The sequence below is a fragment of the Palaemon carinicauda genome, chromosome 22 (assembly GCF_036898095.1).
Source record: "Palaemon carinicauda isolate YSFRI2023 chromosome 22, ASM3689809v2, whole genome shotgun sequence".
Lineage (NCBI taxonomy): Eukaryota > Metazoa > Arthropoda > Malacostraca > Decapoda > Palaemonidae > Palaemon > Palaemon carinicauda.
The window spans coordinates 54,074,528-54,096,294 of record NC_090746.1 but is presented as its reverse complement, the minus strand read 5'-3'; the positions used below and the strand labels follow the sequence as shown (position 1 = coordinate 54,096,294).

Here is a 21,767-nt window from a genome sequence, read left to right as displayed (position 1 = left end):
ATAGTGTGCCTGAGTGTACCCTCAAGCAAGTTTTGTAGTAAATTTAAACAATCACTAAGCTAGCACATTAAAAAATTGATTGTCGTGATATCTAGTTAGAGACATTTTGTCACCTTAACCGGAATTAAAAGATGTAAATGTCTATCTTGGGCATATACTGTTTCTTAACAATTGGTATATTTTCCTAATGGATTCAGAGCATCGAATTATTTTAAGCTGATGTTAGCTATCTTCGTATATCTTTTTTTATGGTAAATGACATAACTTTAATTTTTTATTTCCATTATCATTATGGGATCAGGACAAGCATACCTAAAATTTACCAAATCCTACATTCTTCTGGACGTTTTCTTTTCCTTGTGTGAGATTGAATGGTTTCTGCCAGGCGGGACGATACAGTAATTCACGGATGGCTCTTTTCCTTGTGTCACTCCTAGGACCTGCTGATAGCATTTTCCGATCCCACTGAACAGTTACCATTTGGAGAAGCAGGTTTGTTTCATCAGCTAGATTTTTTTTTCTCTCAGGCAGACTAGAATACTGTACCTGTTTTATATAGGTACTCTAAGACAGACTAGTGACAATTCGTCATTCTATCTGTTTTACTATTATTATTATTATTATTATTATTATTATTATTATTATTATTATTATTATTATTATTATTATTTATAGGTTAGCTACAACCATAGTTGTAAAAGCAAGATGCTATGAGCCCAAGGGCTCCATCAGGGAAAAATAGCTCAAAGAGGAAAGGAAACAAGGAAATATTTAAACAATTAAAATAAAAAAAAATAAGAATAGTAGCAGCATTAAAGTGTAAAGTGTCTAAATCAGTAATACTAGACCTATCTTTCCTCCAAGGAACAATGTGGTTTAGTAACGGTTTCTTTGCGTTGCCTATAAACTTTTGAATTATTTCCCTATATCAAGAGACAATTTTATCGCCTTTCACGATTTCCCTTTTCCCGGCCTATTCCCCATTTCGTTAGAAAAAACACGTGAAACCCAATTCGGGTGTAACTTGAGCCAGTCTTAATGAAACTAATCTTCAGTAGCTTCTGCTCAAATGTGACTTTTATCAGAAGAGATTTTCTCTTGTTATGTCACCTCACAGTGAGCAATTCTCCCGCTAAGTACTAATCAGGGAACTCCTTGTTATTGTATGATAAAAAGGCATTGTGCCAGCACGGTCTCTTGCTTCTTAAGTAGCCGATATGTCTACAAATTAGGACACTAGCTATCAGCAACAGGCTTGTAGTCGAGCCTCGCTAGAAGGATTTTCAGTCACGGGATCTTGGGTATCAGTTCAAACCGTAATTTACATGACAACTAAATTCCTAGGAATTATTTCCACTCCCTTGCCTCACATAGTCTGACTGATTGGTTGATCTTTAAATACACTCACATACCACTGATCACATGCACTGACAACACATTAGGTCTTAAAGACCTAAACTAAATTATAATTCGTCGATGAAGATTTTCCATAACAAACATTCTTTCTCTGTTTTAGGCGTACGAGCATTTTTTATTTTCTTTTGTCGACCACGACAGAACACTAACAGACGATCAGACATATAAATAAATAAACCAGCCGGGATGTAAATGTAACCATTGTTTAGAAACTGATTGTGGTGTTCAGCTTAATCTTTTATCTTGCATGAGCTCTCTTTCAAATGTATCCACATCCCCCATATATTCCTACATGCAAACTGTAATAAAATCCTTGCCACGTACGTAAAGAGTTAACATACTGCACCTCTTGCAAGCGACGTTTTATTCGTATCTGCCTTGAGTTATAATACAAGTTTGTCTCTCAATAGTGAAATGAGGGAAAGTTGAGTATACCGCAGTTTGTTAACAACGACTGTGCAAGTCATAATATTCACAGATGTGTAACTCCACTTCACTACAGTAATAGTGTTCTATAAATTAAATTACTGCTTAGTGGATGAAGGAAAACTCCACATAGTGCATTTTGTTTTTATTTGTAAGAACTGTTTGGGTGTGTTAGGACTGAACCTGATTTATAGCTGCTATAATTTAGAAATAATTTTCATGTCTTTTTATATTGTAATTTGGATCCATAATGTTTTAATCAATTACGTACAAAAATGTACATTGTTGAAAGCTAATTTTCGCATTGTGCTAAACACTGCAAAATTTAGATTAATCCAAAGTCAATGCAAGTAGTTCAACCAAAATTGCCAACCTCCCGTAATGTGATTTATATGATTGATTTTATAATGTAAATTTACTTTATTTATCGTGCGTATGATGTGCATAACAATGTTCTTGAAAAGCTAATACTAATGTTTGCATAGATTATATTTTTTACGTTTACTTAAACTAGTCAGTTTTCTTTTTCTTAAATGCCACTAATTAAAAACTTGAGAAAAAAGTTAGGAAAACAGTACACAAATACCTGTATGATCGGCTCGGGCACATATTGTGAACGGGGGTGCCAACACAACTCTTGCAATAAATAATTTTACCGTTGGTAATTTTAGCTTTAAAGATTAAAGCATATCCATGACAATTATCTATGAAATTAATGAGGATATTTTATTTACCGACAGAAAATTACCACCAAGCTTTTAGAATTTCCTTCTTTCACAAATATCTTACGTGGTAATTTATTGGCGGTATTAATTTTCGCTATCTACATAAATTATGTGAATATATTCATTAATATTACATAGATGTGACCTGAATATACACGAAGTGTTTTGATTATGTAAACTTTGTTTGAATTAGGGAGTAGATGTAGAAAAACTTGCATTAAGATAAAAAGTATATAGTATGAGAGTCGTGTGGTTGGTAATTGTGGCAGCTTGTTTGAGGTGAGGGAAGAGAGAAGTCCTCCTGATTCTCAGTCGTGGGCTAACATTACTCTTGAGCAGACACGTGCTGCCCGCTGCCATGAATCCATTTTAATTTCGAACAGGAAGCTGTGTCATTATAATTCAATATAAACATAATGACTATCATAGTGTTTCTGATTGACACATCGGCCTCTATGAACCAAAGAACTTTCATAGGGGCCCGGCCGACAATGTTAGACATAGCAAAAGGCGCCGTCGAGACATTCGTGAAGGTGAGGAGGGTTCTGCTTCTGCTGCTGGTTCGCTTAATGACGCCTTTTACCGCGTTATTTGTGTTGTTATTCGTCCCTCGTGATTACCTATGGGAAGATGAAAGTGTACTTGACCCCCTGGTGTTTGAAGAAAGGCCTCTGGGTTAGAAATAAGTTGGATAAATCGCTTTGTTACGGAGGCGCTTCAAAGTGGTGGTGTCCGAAAGTGTTGCTTTTGGCTTCGTTGCTAATGTCATCACCATCATCATCGCCCAACTGTGCCTGACAAGACACCTCATCCGCTATTCATAAATACTCATCGTTTACCACACCTAATCGCTAGGAATAGCATTGTTATGCAGTTGTCGAGTGCCATACAAAATTTCAGGTTCTCTGGAATTAGGTTAAAATAGGTTTCTTGATAGTAACCTTAATTGTAGGGATGAATAGCTAAGTTTTCCATTGTGGTTTCACTTTTTTCCTTAGCCTATGTTGAATAGCTTTTGTGTGCAATTTTATTTATGGAATATTTATTCTCTATTTCAATTATGTAAAACATTAGGATTTTGATAGTTCTTCTGAAGTAATTTTGAATTTTTTTGGAACCATATGATTTCACTTCTGTAAGTTACAAGTTAGGTCTTACTCAGTAACTAACCATGTCATAGGCTTCAATTGAGTTTTCTTTAATGCAATTTTTGCAAATTTTCCCTGTTCATCAATATAACCATATTTTAAAGTAGTGCAAACTCAAGGTTAGGTGTCCATACTGCCATGGGATAACTTGAAATTTTTAACAGGTGAAAACTTGAGCTGATTCACAGCTTAATCTTGTATTTGAAAGCTTAGAATTCAACAGAGAAAGGAGGTTAGTAGTTTGTGTACCTGAAATGTGGATTAAAGTTTAACCCATTCACTGTTGCATAAGGTTAGCCCAAGTGTAGTTGGTTAAAGGTATAGGCTAGGATGTTGGAAAAGGGCTCCTTTGTGATAGGGCCTTTAGAAACCAATCTTTACATTACTGTAGTCTCAAGTAGCTTAGACCTCTTGTTAAGTCCATACCAATCACTTCCGTTATTTTTTGAAGCTCCTTAATAGGTAGTCTGTCCAGTGATATCCTAAAATAGGTTACTCTGTCCTAGTAGTACCCTGATTGTAGTATGTATGACTAAGTTATTAATTAATTGGTTGATTTCAGAATATTTTAATTTACATTTTATCTGTTTTACTTATTTTTATTCTAGTCCAGCTGCAAGCCTTGTTGGGAAATCAAGATGCTATAAGCCCGAAGGACTAACATTGAAATTAGCATTGTGTAAAGGAAATAGAGAGATAACCAATAGATTATGATACAGAAACTATAAAGAATATTTTAAGATCAGAATCAGTATTTGATCTATCATAAACTATGAAACAAGACTTGTTTAACATTTTCATCAGTTAGTTGGTGAAATATTTCAGAGCGCAAAGGCTGTTATAATTCTTCCACTTAAATTGAACTTTTACAATAATTACTCATGTGAAAAAGAATTGGACATGAATACTGAAACAGAAATAGTGGCCTGGATAAAACACCTCAGTATAGCAACTTATTTGTCTATTGCCTGGTGCCACAAACAGTAATAATCTAAACGCTCCATCCCCAAACAAACAAACCAAAGGCCTCTTATCCTAGCCCATTGGAGGTCTTTGACCAATCACACTTGAACTGACTATGAGACACCATGGCACAGTACCCATGAATGCCACACTGGAAGAATGTTAATACTGTAGATTACTTTATTGTTAAATGCATAAACTACGTTATCTACCAACAAGTTACCTAATATTCAATAGATTTCTTACCAGTATTGTTCGTGCAGATCTTTACTATTTTATTTTCCTCAGCTTTCACTAAATAGCAGACATGGGCACCCCCTATTGGGAAACTGGTTTTTTGGGGGTTAAGAGAAACTTATTACACGCATCAGAAAAGGCATATATGCACAATTCATATCATAATCAGTTATAGTAAAAATAGGTCTTGTGTCATCAGTAACAATCTAAGATGCATACATTGGATAATTTATTTGCAAATAAAAATTTGATGCATTCTTAGCTAATTTAAAGTGGCGCTAGGTCCTTAACAAACCTTGAATACCATAAATCAATGTAAATACTATAACGTATTTTTGTCTAACCTAAGCTAACCAATTACACTGCGTCATTTCTTGACTTTTGAGAATCTTCGATCCCCACACCTAACCTGACTTAGATCCCCTCAAGTCACTGGAGTTTCTCTCTGACCCAACCTTGCATATCATGCCCTCCCTACCTAACAATGGGACACCACTGTTATCCCTCAAGTATTGCATAAGTTTACTTATTCCTTTATGTCATATTAGGAAGTATGACTTATGGCCATATGTCTGTTATTTGAAGGAAATTCAGGTATATTGTCTTGTTTATGAATGAAAGATTTTGTAGGAGAGCCATTTTTTATTGGAAAGTACTCCTTGTAAATGGATTGAGAGCTTTAGCTCTTAATATTTTGTATTAATGTTGCAGGTAATAGGTTGGCCAGGGCACCAGCCACCCATTGAGATACTACCATTAGAGAGTTGTGGGGTCCTTTGATTGGCCAGACAGTGCTACATTGGATCTTTTACGGTTCATTTTCCATTGGTTTACACACACACCGAATAGTCGTGCCTATTCTTTACATATTCTCCTCTGTCCTCATACACCTGACAACACGGATTACCAAACAATTCTTCACTTGAGGGGTTACTAATTGTTCAGTGGCCACTTTCCTCGTGGTAAGGGTAGAAGAGAGACTTTAGCTATGGTAAGCAGCTCGTCTAGAAGGACACTCCATAATCAAACCATTATTCTCTAGTTTTGGGTACTGCCATAGCCTCTGTACCATGGTCTTCCACTGTCTTAGGTTGGAGTTTTCTTGCTTGAGGGTACACTCTGCACAATATTCTATCTTATTTCCTTTCTTGTTTTGTTAAAGCTTTTATAGTTTATAGAGGAGATATTTATTTTAATGTTGTTACTGTTCTTGAAATATTTAATTTTTCCTTGTTTCCTTTCCTCACTGGGGTTATTTCCTTGTTGGAGCCCCTGGGCTTATAGCATCCACTTTTCCAACTATGGTTGTAGCTTAGCAATTGATAATAATAATATAAAAGCTTTAAAATCATCATATTTCTCATTTCTTACTTGCACAGCAGCCATTGTTTGTTAAGCCAAATATTTCTGTGTTAAAATTCAGTCAAAACATTCAACTAATTCACCATAGAATTTTGTGAAAGTATAATTGCCTTTTAAATGTAAGACAATGATTATAAATACCACAATAGCTTCCCATAGCCCTAACATATAGCTCATGCCCAATAAAAGATAGTGACCTTCCAATGTCAATATTCAAATTGGAATACAACTTTACTTTTTAGGTTTTTATCGGTAAAGATATGCTTAAGTTACTACTCATTTGCCTCTCATATTCCCTGTGGTATCATAGTTTGTTGTGTGTTTACAGGAGGGTAGGCTTCGTTATTAACACAATTTTACTGTTCTTTTTGCCTAAGACAGGGAGGAGGGGATTTTAATGCCCATTGGTCTACTTATTGAGTCATCAGCGACCATTATTTGAACTTAACTTGGTAGGGATGTGAATCTATAATATAGACTCGTCCTATACCATTTAAAACTTCATATCCTGACACTGTATATTTACTGTACAGATGGATGTATATGGTTGGAGTAGGACTAGAGGAAGAAGATGCAAGGAACATAAATAGAAGGATAAATTTGACTCAAGTGACCGACCCTACAATACAGTGGGACTAAAAATGTCAAAGGATGAAGAGCTACTCAAATACAAACCTGAGTCCTTTAATAAGGAGATTAATTCAAGCACAACTGGCACATGGCAGTTAAAACTTATAATGAGGTGTTGGTAGTAGCCGATAATTACCGGCCAGTGGCGGGGGAACCCCACCCCTTGCTGGTATGACACTGAACATTCACTTTAATTCCATGTGCCGGAGAACACAGACATGCTATTGTCTTCTTTTTAAACATGACTTTTAAGATTTTCTCATCTCTTGTACAAGTCTCAAGGCTGGGAAATTTGCCTGTTTTCCTAAGTAAAACTTGCAAACCTCTCCCACCAGGAGTCTAAAGTTTCAAATCTTGTTCCCGTTGATGTCGCTGTGCTACACTTTTGGAATTCCCTCGAGTTACAGGGTTTTCCTTCTAGGAAAAGGCTAGTATTAGCACTCCATCCCTAAAAGGGGAGTAAAACTTCAGCATTTTAGAACAGAGTCTGAATTCAAGCAGCTGGCTAATATTTCACATTTGAGTCAACTTCTCTGATTGTCCAACCCCCAAACAAGTTCAACGATGAAGATGGTTTAGAGATGGACAAGTTCCCACTCCTGAAGGAGAGCGCACAGTCCTTTTGTGTATGATCAATGCACATGCGAGCAATATGTCTCCAAGCACACAGGGTGTTTGGACTGAATAATTTTTTACCAACAAGCATGCTGCGTCACGCCCGAAACCTCCTTCAACTAGATCAGACAGCCCTGCTGTGCCAGACCTTGACTGTGCTCAGTGTGCACAGTAATGTGCTTAACATTATTGAGACTGTGGTATGCTTAACACTAGTACTCACAGTGACAGTTTCATGTGATCCCGTGAATCCTCATGCACCTTTGGCACTGACTCCCGATGGGGAGATATCTTGCATCCCAAATGTGTGTTCGGCATTATGCAAGTGTTCAATGATTGCAAAGCTGGTGATTATGATGGGCATGCTCATTTGGAGCACTTGCCTTGGCACACTGCACACACTCCCATTCCCTTCACAGACAGACAGGGTATATCTGATAAAGAAACTTGCTATGGCACAATTTCCACACGCTTTTAGCCTAGATCATAACCCTTGCTGAACGTAGGGAAAATACTACTGCATGGGTGTCTGTTTATGTGTCTTAAGTATAGTCATCAAACTTAGTGCACAGCGCCCTTCCTTTTCCCTTATTGGAATATTAGTCCTCTAGGATCGATCAATAGGAGTTACGTGTCACTCCTACCTTTTTTCCTGTGGGAGAGAGGGTGTCACCCAATACTTCACTTAGGACGAAGAGAGCCGGCGAGATTGTGCGCTACTTTATACCTAAGGTGATCGCAATCTTGCTCATGCATGGGAGGGCCAACTTACATGTTCTGTAGTGCCATTTCATCTGTTTGGGGGCCCATTGGAGTACTGCTGGGGATTACGATGTTACTAGGTGTTGGTGCCATCTGTTTGTATGCTCCTATGGGCCACCGTCCTGCCTCCTCATGATCACACACTAGCATGCCTGCTCGCTAGAGCGTGCTCTTATGGTTAGCACATCTAGCTCTTCCTTTTTTTTTTTTTTTTTTGTCTTATTGTAGTGGGTGTGTCTATTTGCAATCGCACTACTTATAGGTTTCACATGCTTGTGCACACAAGCTCACTCACCGAGCTGATTGCAGGTACTTCCTCTAGCAGTGTACACTCATCAGAGCTTGATGTCACACCTCTTCATACTTGAGTGCACCCTACTGAGGAACGCGATCTCTAGATCGGGAGCCCTCTACTGTTCGCACTGCCCTTCTGAAAGCTACGTTCATTAATAAGAGCTTACATTTATCTTCTAGTAATGCAAGAGACGATGATTCCTTGTTCTCCAGTGAATTTATGAGGGGAGAGAACTCTTACTGAGGGCGTTCCTTGTCCAAAGATACGTACTAGTATGTACAGTAATACAAGTATACTAGAAAGGGACCGGGCCTCCCTGCCACTGGCCAATATTCACCGTCTACTGCGTACACCTCATCATAAGTTTTAACTGTCGAGTTCTAGCTACGCCTGATTATATATCCTAAATAAAGGCCTCAGGTTTGTATAGTTAGGAAATTACAACTTTTAAAATTTGTGAGTTCGTTACAAATGATTCAGATCTTCAATAATGGTACAGCTGGCTTCATTGATACCGGTACACTTCACAGGAAGCTAAGGAGACATCTGACAGATGTGCATTGTAACAGGTAACTCTGTGTATAACAAAAGAGAAACTCTTGGCAACACTGTCTTTAAAGTTAAAGTTGCTGAGCTTGTAAACATGTTATTAAAAGTCTTTTAATTAATTTTACAAAGTACCGTTAAGCAAATAACAATGTTTCTATACATTATTTTGTAAAATACAAAAAATTATCATCATCTGTTTACAACCTAAGCAACTTTGTGTTTTACAGGCAGCATTGTCGTGAGTTTCTCTTTTGCTAAACACAGTGTTAATTGCTACAATGTACAGGTGTCAGACATTGCCTCAGCATCCTGTTAAGTGTACTAAAATTAATGAAGCCAACTGTACTATTTCCACAACCTGTTGGTGCTTCCCCCATACTTTCGATATGATACTTAGTTATCAAAGAGGATTGCTAATTAATAACATTTACAAGTTAATTATCTGTAGTGGTTTATAGTCGTATGTGTAGGCTATAGAATTTGGTTGAGTTTGAGTAGCATAATTCAGCAGTCAATGTCCTTGTATACAATTTGCAACCTCTTACTTCACTCGAGCCAAAGATGAATGCACTTTCTCTTCTGATCAACAAGACCCTTTTGGTAAAATTGCTCTTTGTATTGTTTTCTTTCCTGTAACAATCGTAGTAGTTATGACTTTTTTTGCATAATTTATTATTTTCCTGTAGTGATGATTGATTTATGTTAATAACTTACCAAAATTTTATTTTTTATTTTTCTTGTCAAGTTTGAATTGAGTTCTGCCTACTTTTCTGTATTGCTAATTCTGTCTAAATTATTTTCTGAAATTAATGGTGGTGTTAGTGTTTATGGGAAGAGTAGGAGTTATTTGATGCCAAAACTTATACAGCGGGTTATAGGAACTTTGCAATATTTGAACAGCAGAAGAAAATGTCAATTGAACTGCTAGGTGTCTATGCTACTTGGCTATGTAGGTAGGATTTATAATGCTCCTCTTAGGAAGAGACAGTAGATATCTCATTGTGTCTGAGGATTATTGCTTTAATTTAATTTGTTCCGTAACTGAATACAAACCACGCTATTTACATGGGGTAATTACTTTGGCGACAGCCGATGACGAGCCATAAAGTTTTAACGAGGGTTTCCTACCCCGCCGCTAGTTAGCAGGGGGTAGGGAGGGGTAGCTAGCTACCCCTCCCCCCTCACACACACCGGTGATTGATTCACTTTACTTTTGGCTCGGAGAGACGACAGACCTGTCAGGGCTCTCCTCTCTTTTGACTACCATAATTTTTGTCTGCATTTTCTTTCAGTGTTTGTGTGTGAAGTTGGCCTCTACTCTCCTTATGCGCACTTGCCCTGGACTTCCCGGCCGCCCTTGTGGGACCTTTTATGTCGGCCGTGGAAACGGATCCTCACTCCTTATGCCCCCAATATAGGGGCCAACGGTGTGATAGTTCTAATTTGTGCATTGAGTGTAGGGAGTGGTCTACCTTCCAGTGGGAGAGGTTTGCCCGGCGACGTAAGAAGAAGGCTAAAAGGGATATTTCTCCTTCCTTGGTTCCTCGGAAGAGAGAAAATCCTAAGTCGTCTTCTTCCGCCGCCCATTCCTCCTCCGAAGCTCCCGCTTGGGCGGCCTCTTCCGAGAGGCTGGCGAGTGGTAGCGTAGACCGTAATGTTGATGTCATCAACCGATCCCGTGGTGAGGGAGAGGTCGTTGCCTACCATAGCGAGGCGGCTGCCCCTCCCCCCTCGGAGGAGGTATTTGTTTCTAGCAATGACCTTTTTCAGCTTTGGGCTTCTTTGGGGCTACAGGGTTCACCCTCCAAGGAAGCCTTGTTTGGTATGATCAAACGGGGTGTGGCTGCCGAACAATCGTCAACCTCAGCGGACATAGATCCTCTGTCTGTGGTTGACGTTGTTGTGTCGGAAACATCCCGTGGGTCTGACCAAACTCCCATTCCTGTGGCTGCGGTAGTAGAAGGCTCTGTCTCCCCCTCCGAACATACTTCGAGGGAGGAGCTTAGTCCCACGGTCTCTCCTTCCGTTGAGACTCCCTCTCAAGGGAGTTCTCTGGTAGAGACGCCTCTACGGAGGCCTATTGATGGTCAGCCTGCTGATCCCACGGCCCCTGGTGGGCGTATAAGGCGGAAGGCTCGCCCTCCCCTTCGCCGTAGAGGCCTTCCTTCCCCCTTCAAAGGGGTTAAGAGGCGCCTCTTCGGCTAGTCGTCACCACAGTCCTCTGCGGAGGAGACGACTCGCCGTTCTCCTGACCTGCCTGCTACCAACCTTGACCTCTCCAGGGATCGTTTGTGATCCCCGTCGGAGGATGTTCGTCCTTCGGGACAATGTGAGCTGTCACCTCAACCATCCGCATCTAAAGCTGCTGACACGCTTTACGCGCCGGAGACTGCCACTGCGCAATCTCCTGATCCTTCGGGGTCTCAGGGACTTGAGTGCGCAACTGCGCCGCTCGCCCCTAAACGTAAGGCTCCGCCTGCGCACCCTGCTGCTGTTGTTCCTGACGTTCCTGACAAAGCACCACGGCGTTCACCCTTAGGCGTTCGCGCCAGTGTTCCTGTTGCTCGCCAGGGTTCCCCTCCACGCCCATCGGCGCCCCGTCGCCCTCCAGCAGTTCCTGAAGTAGCGCACAAGCGCCCAACTGCGCAAACGCGCCCTGTTCCTATTATAGTGCCGCCGAGCTCTCCTGCGCACTTGCGGCCAGTTCCTGATATGGCGCCTACACGTCCGCCGGTGCCCCAGCGCTCTCGCGCCCTCCGGCACCTCGCCGGCCCCCTGTTCCTGTTTCATCGCGCGCGATCCAGGAGGTTCCTGAGTTGGCGCCCAAAGGTTCCCACGGACTCGTCGCGCCCTGCGAGGGAAAGACGCGATACGCGTCCCCGCGTGTTTCCAGCTCCAGCGCTCACGCGCACCCCAACACGCCCACATGTCGCTTTGGACCCATCGCTCCCACCTAAGGAGGTTTGCGATACAAGGGAGGCTCGCGATGCGAGAGAGGTTCGCGATGCGCGCCCGCGTGCAGTTCCTGTTTCAGCACCAACGCGACCACGTGTCGCGACGAATCAGCTCGTCGCTCCAGAGGTTGCCAAGCCAGCGCTCACGGCCGCCTCTGGAACCGCACGAAGCTACTGCAGATACGATCGCGCCCGACGTGCCCAAATCGTGCCCTGTTCCTGCTTCACACCCCGTGCCTGTCTTTAAGACAGCGGTGGTGGCACAACTAACTCCAGAGCGCTCTCACCACGCGAACCCCGGTGCGACCTGTTCCTGATGCGCGCCCACGATCGCCAGCGCAACTAGCGCTTACACAGGCGAGTACTGTAAACCGGTCCAGCCAGACCGTCACCAAACCTCTCGTTCCCAGGTCGCTCGTGACCCTGCTATCGCGCCCTCGGCCAGTCCTACCGGACACCCGCTCGGCCGCTCCTGTTATCGCTCGCCCTTCGGGGCCGCACCAGGTCGCTGCGCCCGCGCGTTCGGCCTCCTCCTGTTCCAGCTCCTGATCGCCGCACGCCCACTCGTGCTCGCGGGTATGTTCCCGCTCAGGCTGCCGTGCACCCCCACGGCCACGCTCCCGCTCTGTCGCCATCGCTCCTGACCATCCTCCTGCGCGCCCGCCCACCCGGGGGCGCGCACGCGCGGTTTTCCAGCTTCGCGCGCGACCCTGATCTGCGACAGGCGGTTTCTTCCTTGTCGCGTTCCGTTCCCCGCAAGCGCAGACCAGCGCGCTCGCCAGAGGAGGAGCGCTCCTCGGACAGGTCTAGGGGTTCTTCTCTTACAGCCCTGCAGGCGAACCCTCGTTTGTCAACTCCTCCTAGGGATCCCTTGATTCCCTTCCCTCCAGAGGGAGTGTCTGACAGCACTGCTGTCAGTCAACAACCCTGGTTCGACACCCTACTCAGAGCTCTCATGCGGGCGATTAAGCCAGCCCTCTCTGATTCGGGTCGCTAGCCAGCGGCAGCTTCCACCCCCTGAAGAGGAAGAGAGGAGTCTCTCCCGTGGATCCTCCTCCGAGGCCTGTGCTGTCCCCGCGTAGATCCTTTCACAAGGATCCTACTCCTCCTCAGACCTTCTCGCCCTCTCCTGCGGAGGAGGATTACCCTTCCTCAGGGGAGTCGGTTGATCAGGAATACTCCCCCATCGCACCAATGGTGGATGTTCCTCCTCTTCCCGAGAGGTCTCCTCGTCTCGAGGTGGAGAAGGACTTGCCCCCTTCGCTTCTAGAGTCCTGCATCCCTCCCAGGAGGGAACCTAAGGACTCTAAAACGATTCCCAAATCGTCTACTAGGATCAGACAGGAACAGCCCAGAGCAGTCGAGGACGCCCACGTTTCCCCCCAGGAAGAGCCTCTGGGGTCCGGAGACTTCGCTGCAAGTCCGACAGGAGGCGAGCACCAGGAGTCAGAACACACGTTCTGGCAAGTCCTGACTCTCATGAGGAACCTTAATGGGATTCCAGACCCTGAGGTCCCACCTCGTGAAGGTAAGGACACGGTCCTGGATCGCGTCTACGGCACTCAGAAGCCCTCTAGAGCCAGCGCAGCATTGCCCTGGTCCCAAGGGATGAAGAGCGCCCGAGACAAGATCGAGGGCCAGCTCGCGGAGCTTGCCTCCTCCAGCAGATCCAGTGCCGGGAATAAGCTCCTCCCTCCTCCTCGTGTCCATCAGAGGAGGGACTCACAGGGGGAGTCCCTCTTGAGAGGCTCTCCAACCGGCACGTATCCTTCTCAGCCACTGAGATCCAGAGCCAAGAGAAGGTCATCAAGTGTGCCATGCAGGCCACTTCGTGGCTCGACATTTGGCTGGGGTCTCTGGGCATCCTGGTGCGGTCCGAGGATCTCTCCAAGGAAAGCGCTGGAAACCTTTCTCCTCTCGGGCACCCGGACCATCGAGTTCCTGTCCCACCAAGTCTCGAGCTTGTGGGCCAACACAATCCTCAAACGCAGGGACGCTGTTGCCGAGAGTTTCCACCATAAGGTTCCCAGCGCCGAGTCGAGCAGGCTCAGACACTCTTCCGTCCTCGGTAAGAGCTTGTTTGAGCCTAGGGACGTGGAGCTCTCTGCCGAGAGGTGGAGGAAATCCACCCAGGATTCCCTCATCCATAGGGCCCTGACACCGAGGCCCTATAAGCCTCCGGCGGTTTAGCAGCCCCGTCCCGTCAAGGATACGAAGAAGACTACCGTAGCAGCGAAGCCCAAGGTGTCTAAGCCCTTTCCTGCCAAGGGCAGGAGAGGGAAAAAGTCCTCCAGGGGAGGCAAGAACCCTAGAGGCTCCGGCCGAGGCCGGAAGCGCTAGGGTTGGCAATCCCCCCGCGTGTCCACCAGTGGGGGGATGCCTGCAGAGTTGCGCAGCATGGTGGCAGCAACTCTGGGCGGATGCCTGGACGGTCTCCGTGATATCCCTAGGGTATCGCGTCCCGTTCACAGCATCTCTCCCTCCCCTGACAGCGAATCCAGTGTCGTTGAGCTCTTTTGCCATGGGATCGGCAAAAGGGCAGGCCCTTCGGGCCGAAGTCCAGACCATGTTGGAGAAGGATGCTCTCCAGGAGGTTGTAGACGGGTCCCCAGGCTTCTACAGTCGACTCTTTCTTGTGAGAAAGGCGTCTGGAGGCTGGAGACCAGTCATCAACCTCTCGACACTGAACGGGTTTGTCAAGCAGACTCCGTTCAGTATGGAGACGGCAGACACGGTCAGACTTGCAGTGAGACCACGAGACTTCGTGTGCACACTGGATCTGAAGGACGCGTACTTCCAGATCCCAATCCATCCGTCTTCAAGGAAGTACCTGAGATTTTGCCTAGACAACAAGATCTACCAGTTCAAGGTGCTGTGTTTCGGTCTCTCCACAGCGCCTCAGGTGTTCACCAGAGTCTTCACCATCAACTCTTCGTGGGCTCACAGGATCGGCATCCGTCTTCTTCGTTACTTGGACGACTGGCTGATCCTGGCAGACTCGGAGGCATCCTTTCTTCGCCACCGAGACAAGCTCCTCGAAGTTTGCCAGGATCTGGGGATCATGGTAAACCTCGAAAAGTCCTCTCTGCAGCCCTCTCAGAAACTGGTATATCTAGGCATGATCATAGAAACCAATCTCCACAAAGCCTTCCCATCAGACGAAAGGATAGCAAGGCTGAGGAAGGTTGCGAAACCTTTCCTCAATCGACAAGAACTCCCAGCCCAATCGTGGCTTCGTCTCCTCGGTCACCTCTCCTCTCTGACCCGTCTCGTCCCCAACAGTCGCCTCAGGATGAGATCCCTTCAGTGGCGACTGAAGTCTCGGTGGAGTCAAGGCCTCGACTCCCCGGACATCCTGATCCCCATGGGATCTGCGGAACGAGCGGACCTCAGGTGGTGGGTGGCAGACGAGAACCTGCGAAAGGGAGTGGATCTTCTCGTCTCTACCCCGGATTTGATGCTGTTTTCGGACGTATCAAACAAGGGGTGGGGTGCCCACGTTCTGAACCACAGGGCCTCAGGCCTGTGGTCAGAATCAGAAAAGTACCTTCACATAATCCTGCTAGAGATGAGGGCCGTTTTCCTGGCCCTTCAAAAGTTCCACCAAGTCCTGGCGGGCCACTCCATGGTGGTGATGAGCGACAACACCACGGTGGTGGCTTACATCAACAAGCAGGGAGGTACCTTTTCGGAACAGCTGTCCCATCTTGCAGTAGAGATCCTGAGATGGTCCAAAGTCCACTCGATATCACTTGCGGCTCGCTTCATTCCAGGCAAGAGGAATTTGCTCGCCGACAGTCTGAGCAGAGCGACGCAGATAGTGAGTACCGAGTGGTCTTTGGATCCTCGGATAGCCAACAAACTCCTGATTTTGTGGGGTTCCCAGACTGTGGACCTGTTCGCTACAGCGTTGAACACCAAGCTTCCGCTGTACTGGTCTCAAGGCCCTCTGGCAAGATTCCTTCCAACAACGGTGGGACAACGTCAACGTGTACGCCTTTCCCCCGTTCTGTCTGATGAGGAGGGTCCTCAACAAGACCAGAACATCGGTCAATGTTTCGATGACGTTGATAGCTCCGTTATGGCATCACGCAGAGTGGTTTCTGGACCTTCTGCAGCTCCTCACGGAGATCCCGAGGGAGCTCCCTCCACGTCACAAGCTACTCAAACAACCACACTCTAACATCTTCCACAAAGCCGTAACTTCGCTTCGACTTCACGCCTGGAGACTATCCAGCATCTCCTCAAAGAGAGAGGATTTTCGCAACGAGTTGCGGAAAGGATGTCTGGCCACCTGCGCAGGTCATCCGCAGGAGTCTACCAGGCGAAGTGGCGAGTTTTCTGTGGTTGGTGCCGTGGAAGGGGTATCTCTCCCCTCGATGCCACTTTACCAGCAATAGCGGAGTTCCTTGTGTATCTGCGGGAAGAAATGCGCCTTTCAGTCTCGGCAGTGAAAGGCTATCGCTCAGCCTTAAGTCTTGCCTCCAGGCTCAAAGGAATGGACATTTCCTCCTCGCTGGAACTGTCTCTTCTCATACGGAGTTACGAACTTACCTGCCCTCAGTCGGAAGTGAGACCTCCTCCTTAGAACGTGGTTTGGGTCCTCAGGTCTCTTAAGAGGCCTCCCTACGAACCATTACGCCAGGCTTCTGATCGCCACCTTACCTGGAAGACGGTGTTCCTGCTAGCCTTGGTCTCGGCCAAGCGAGTCGGCGAACTGCATGGTCTCTCATACGACGTCGCCCATTCAAGGGGATGGGGGGAGGTAACGTTTGGCTTCGTCCCTGAGTTTGTTGCTAAGACTCAGAACCCAGGAGTGCCGGACCCTAGGTTCGACTCTTTCCAGGTCTCGAGTCTTCGTTCTGTAACAGATGACCCAGACCATCTCCTACTGTGCCCAGTCAGGAGTCTGAGGTTGTATCTTAAAAGAACAGCTGCAGTCCGCCCCCAGGTGCGAGACCTATTTGTTAGCACCGGGGAAACGAAGAGGAGGGTCACCAAGAAAACCGTCTTGGCCTGGATCCGCAAGGTGATCCACCTGGCCTTGAGTTCTGACCCTCCTCCGTCACGGCACCCTAGGGCGCATGATGTCAGGGGCGTAGCTACGTCCCTGGCCTTCAAGAAGAACTTTTCGGTGACGCAAGTCCTGCAAGCTGGGGTGTGGAAGCGTCAGACCACCTTCACGGCCCACTACCTGCAAGACGTGACACACAGAAGGCTCGATACGTTTTCTATCTGCCCTGTGGTGGCTGCACAACAGCTGGTCTAACCACAGGCTCCTGATTGGACAAGTAGCAGAGGGTTGAGGGCATTGTTACCCGGTTTTAGTCTGTGTGAATGAAAAGATCTGTCTGGCCCTTTTCTTTTCATCATCATCTTCTCTTGGAGAAAAACAGCATCCTGGGTCCTTTGCACAGCTGACCTCGAACCTCTGCAGGTAAGCCATGCTTCCTTATGTTCCTAGTATTAAGTTGTAATACTGTCATGTCCCCATACCCTGACGAGGTGGTATTGGGTAAGTCCTAGCCTAGATTTCCTTCTAAAGAACTCCAGGTCAACTTCCTAGGACATGTCACTGCTCACCTTCACACACAACTTACGTAGGCCGCAGCAGTCCCTCAGCTGTCTGCGAGGAGCAGGGGCCCCAACCCTTGAGTTGCTTTATGAACTCGGGTTCGGGGCCCCCGGGCAAGCCAAAGCCAGTATGGCAGGGGACTTACCTCCCTTCCTAAGGGTTAAGTCACCCCATGTAAATAGCGTGGTTTGTATTCAGTTACGGAACAAATGACAAATTCGTAGATAATTTGTATTTTTCCTAATGATACAAACCTTTGCTATTTACAGTTATGTTCCCGCCAGCCAGATAAGTCCTACCTCTAAGTAAAGTGAATCAATCACCAGTGTGTGTGAGGGGGGAGGGGTAGCTAGCTACCCCTCCCTACCCCCGCTAACTAGTGGCGGGGTAGGAAACCCTCGTTAAAACTTTATGGCTCGTCATCGGCTGTCGCCAAAGTAATTACCCCATGTAAATAGCTAAGGTTTGTATCGTTAGGAAAAGTACAAATTTTCTACGAATTTGTCATTTTACAGAAGAAAATTGTTCAGTCCCCTTGGTATCAGAGAACGATTTCAAACGTGGACAAGCATGGTTTAAAGCTTTAGTAACTTGAATGTAGAAGAGGACTTAGAATGTCCTGGCAAAGCTCTAACTTAAAGTATATTTCATGGTCTAAACTCTGCAAGCATTCCTTCTCAAAACATTGCATGTTTGAAATACGGTCAAGATATTCTGTGTTTGTATAGGAGAAAAGGTAGAGAAGTAGATAAAAAACTATCTTGTACTACACCCTAATGACATCATGCCACAGTGTTTCATGGTTGGCTGCAGTTTTCAACAAGAGGATTTCCATGTTATGATATACTGTACTGTACCTATTTGTGATTAGAAATTGATCAGTAGATTGTATTTTCAACGGCTCATTATATATCTTACTCTTTTGGACAAGCCAGGTCCCTGCCTGTAGCTTTCGTCAAGGGTTCGTAGGGACCCATTTGAAGTGATCAAAGCCCTGCCTATGGCTTTCTTCAAGGATTCAGAGATACTCATTTAAAGTGATCAAAGCCCGGCCTGTAGCTTTCTTAAAGGATTCGTAGGGACCCATTGGAAGTGATCAAAGCCCTGCCTGTGGCTTTCTTCAAGGGTTCGTAGGGACCCATTGGAAGTGATCAAAGCCCTGCCTGTGGCTTTCTTCAATGATTCGTAGGTACCCATTTGAAGTGATCAAAGGCCTGCCTCTGTCTTTCTTAAGGGTTTGTAGGGACCCATTAAAAGTGATCAATACCCTGCCTGTGGCTTTCTTCAAGGGTTCGTAGGGACCTGTTGGACGTGATCAAAGCCCTGCCTTTGGCTTTCATCATGGTTTTGTAGGGACCCATTTGAAGTGATCAAAGCCCTGCCGGTGGCTTTCTTCAAGGATTCCTAGGTACCCATTTGAAGTGATCAAAGCCCTGCCTGTGGCTTTCTTCAAGGATTCCTAGGTACCCATTTGAAGTGATCAAAGCCCTGCCTGTGTCTTTCTTAAGGGTTTGTAGGGACCCATTAAAAGTGATCAATACCCTGCCTTTGGCTTTCTTCAAGGGTTTGTAGGGACCCGTTGGACGTGATCAAAGCCCTGCCTTTGGCTTTCATCATGGTTTTGTAGGGACCCATTTGAATTGATCAAAGCCCTGCCTGTGGCTGTCTTCAAGGATTCGTTGGTACCCATTTGAAGTGATCAAAGCCCTGCCTGTGACTTTCTTCAAGGATTCCTAGGTACCCATTTGAAGTGATCAAAGCCCTGCCTGTGGCTTTCTTCAAGGATTCGTAGGTACCCATTTGAAGTGATCAAAGCCCTGCCTGTGTCTGTCTTCAAGGATTCAGAGATACTCATTTAAAGTGATCAAAGCCCGGCCTGTAGCTTTCTTAAAGGATTCGTAGGGACCCATTGGAAGTGATCAAAGCCCTGCCTGTGGCTTTCTTCAAGGGTTCGTAGGGACCCATTGGAAGTGATCAAAGCCCTGCCTGTGGCTTTCTTCAAGGATTCGTAGGTACCCATTTGAAGTGATCAAAGGCCTGCCTCTGTCTTTCTTAAGGGTTTGTAGGGACCCATTAAAAGTGATCAATACCCTGCCTGTGGCTTTCTTCAAGGGTTCGTAGGGACCCGTTGGAAGGGATCAAAGCCCTGCCTTTGGCTTTCATCATGGTTTTGTAGGGACCCATTTGAATTGATCAAAGCCCTGCCTGTGGCTTTCTTCAAGGGTTTGTATGGACCCATTTGAAGTGATCAAAGCCCTGCCTGTGGCTTTCTTCAAGGATTCGTAGGTACCCATTTGAAGTGATCAATGCCCAGTCTGTTGCTTTCTTCAAGGGTTCATAGGGACCTATTAAAAGTGATCAAAGCCCAGCCTGTGTCTTTCTTAAGGGTTTGTAGGGACCCATTAGAAGTGATCAATACCCTGCCTGTGGCTTTCGTCAAGGGTTCGTGGGGACCCATTAGAAGTGATCAAAACCCAGTCTATGGCTTTCTTCAAGGGTTCGTAGGGACCCATTAGAAGTGATCAAAGCCCAGTCTGTGGCTTGCTTCAAGTGTTTGTAGGGACCCATTTTAAGTGATCAATGCCCTGCTTGTGGCTTTCTTCAAGGGGTTTTAGGGACCCATTAGAAGTCATTAAATCCCTGCCTGTGGCTTTTGTCAAGGGTTTTAGGGACCCATTAGAAGTCATTAAATCCCTGCCTGTGGCTTTTGTCAAGGGTTTTAGGGACCCATTAGAAGTCATTAAATCCCTGCCTGTGGCTTTTGTCAAGGGTTTGTATGGATCCATTAGAAGTTATCAAAACCCAGTCTGTGGCTTTCTTCAAGCATTTGTAGGGACCCATCAGAAGTGACCAAAGCCCAGTCTGTGGCTTTCTTCAAGGGTTCGTAGGGACCCATCAGAAGTGACCAAAGCCCAGTCTGTGGCTTTCTTCAAGGGTTCGTAGGGACCCATCAGAAGTGACCAAAGCCCAGTCTGTGGCTTTCTTCAAGGGTTCGTAGGGACCCATCAGAAGTGACCAAAGCCCAGTCTGTGGCTTTCTTCAAGGGTTCGTAGGGACCCATCAGAAGTGACCAAAGCCCAGTCTGTGGCTTTCTTCAAGGGTTCGTAGGGACCCATCAGAAGTGACCAAAGCCCAGTCTGTGGCTTTCTTCAAGGGTTCGTAGGGACCCATCAGAAGTGACCAAAGCCCAGTCTGTGGCTTTCTTCAAGGGTTCGTAGGGACCCATCAGAAGTGATCAATGCCCTGCTTGTGGCTTTTGTCAAGGGTTTGTATGGATCCATTAGAAGTGATGTAAGCCCAGCCTGTGGCTTTCTTCAAAGGTTCGTAGGGACATGTTTGAAGTGATCAAAGAACCTTGGTTACATTCCATGCTGAGGGGGACAATATTGTTCAAAACTTTTAGTCAATGCTGACAACTCCATCTTTCCTGTTTTTCTGAGTGAATACCACGCACTTTCCTTGATAAACTGCTGTCAACAATTTTCAGAAGCATCTACTGTATAGAGTTGCTTAGCATTTGGACACTAGAAACCCCTCTCTCTGAGGAGATGCTGAATAACCTCCAACTCACTGCAGTATGGTGTTACTTCTTGTGTGGTTAGCACAGGAAATCATATCCATGCAATATCTCTCTAGGAACTTCTATCAGCATAAAGGCGGCAGTAATTCTTCGGTAATTCTTCATTGGTCGTTACCAGCTATCTCCAGAGTCTACCCCTACCAAAGGACTTAGTTTTGTATTTCTATGGAAAATATTTATTGCTTCTATCTTGGAATCCAGTAGTTCGAAAGAGCAGACCGTATCATGGAAATGCAAGGGTTTCTGTAGAAGGTTCTGAATTGCTCTAATTCGAGAGTTTGATGTTCGTTGAGAACGAGAAAGAGAGGAGACCAAAGCGAAGGTGGATGGACTGTATCAAGGATGACCTTCGATCAAAGGGATTAACTGATGATGAAGTGTGGGACAGAGGTAGATGGAGAACGCTGGCCAGAAACATCGACCCCACATAGAAGTGGGAAAAGATGCAGACAAAGATGATGATGTTTGTTGAGATGTGGTAGACTCCATCATGTACTGTGCATCATTAGAGCCCTTACTGACTGGTGCAC

At 45.6% G+C, this 21,767-nt stretch overlaps 1 protein-coding gene across 1 annotated transcript in view; it reads left to right on the top strand.

Moving 5' to 3' along the window:
• The first annotated feature begins 2,858 nt into the window (after window positions 1-2,858).
• Window positions 2,859-21,767, top strand: part of IntS6 (integrator complex subunit 6) — a 132,271-nt gene continuing 113,362 nt past the window's right edge. The window contains exon 1 of the mRNA XM_068346199.1: window positions 2,859-3,100. Coding sequence (XP_068202300.1) covers window positions 2,984-3,100 — 117 coding nt within the window. The 5' untranslated portion in view covers window positions 2,859-2,983. The remainder of the gene's footprint in view (window positions 3,101-21,767) is intronic.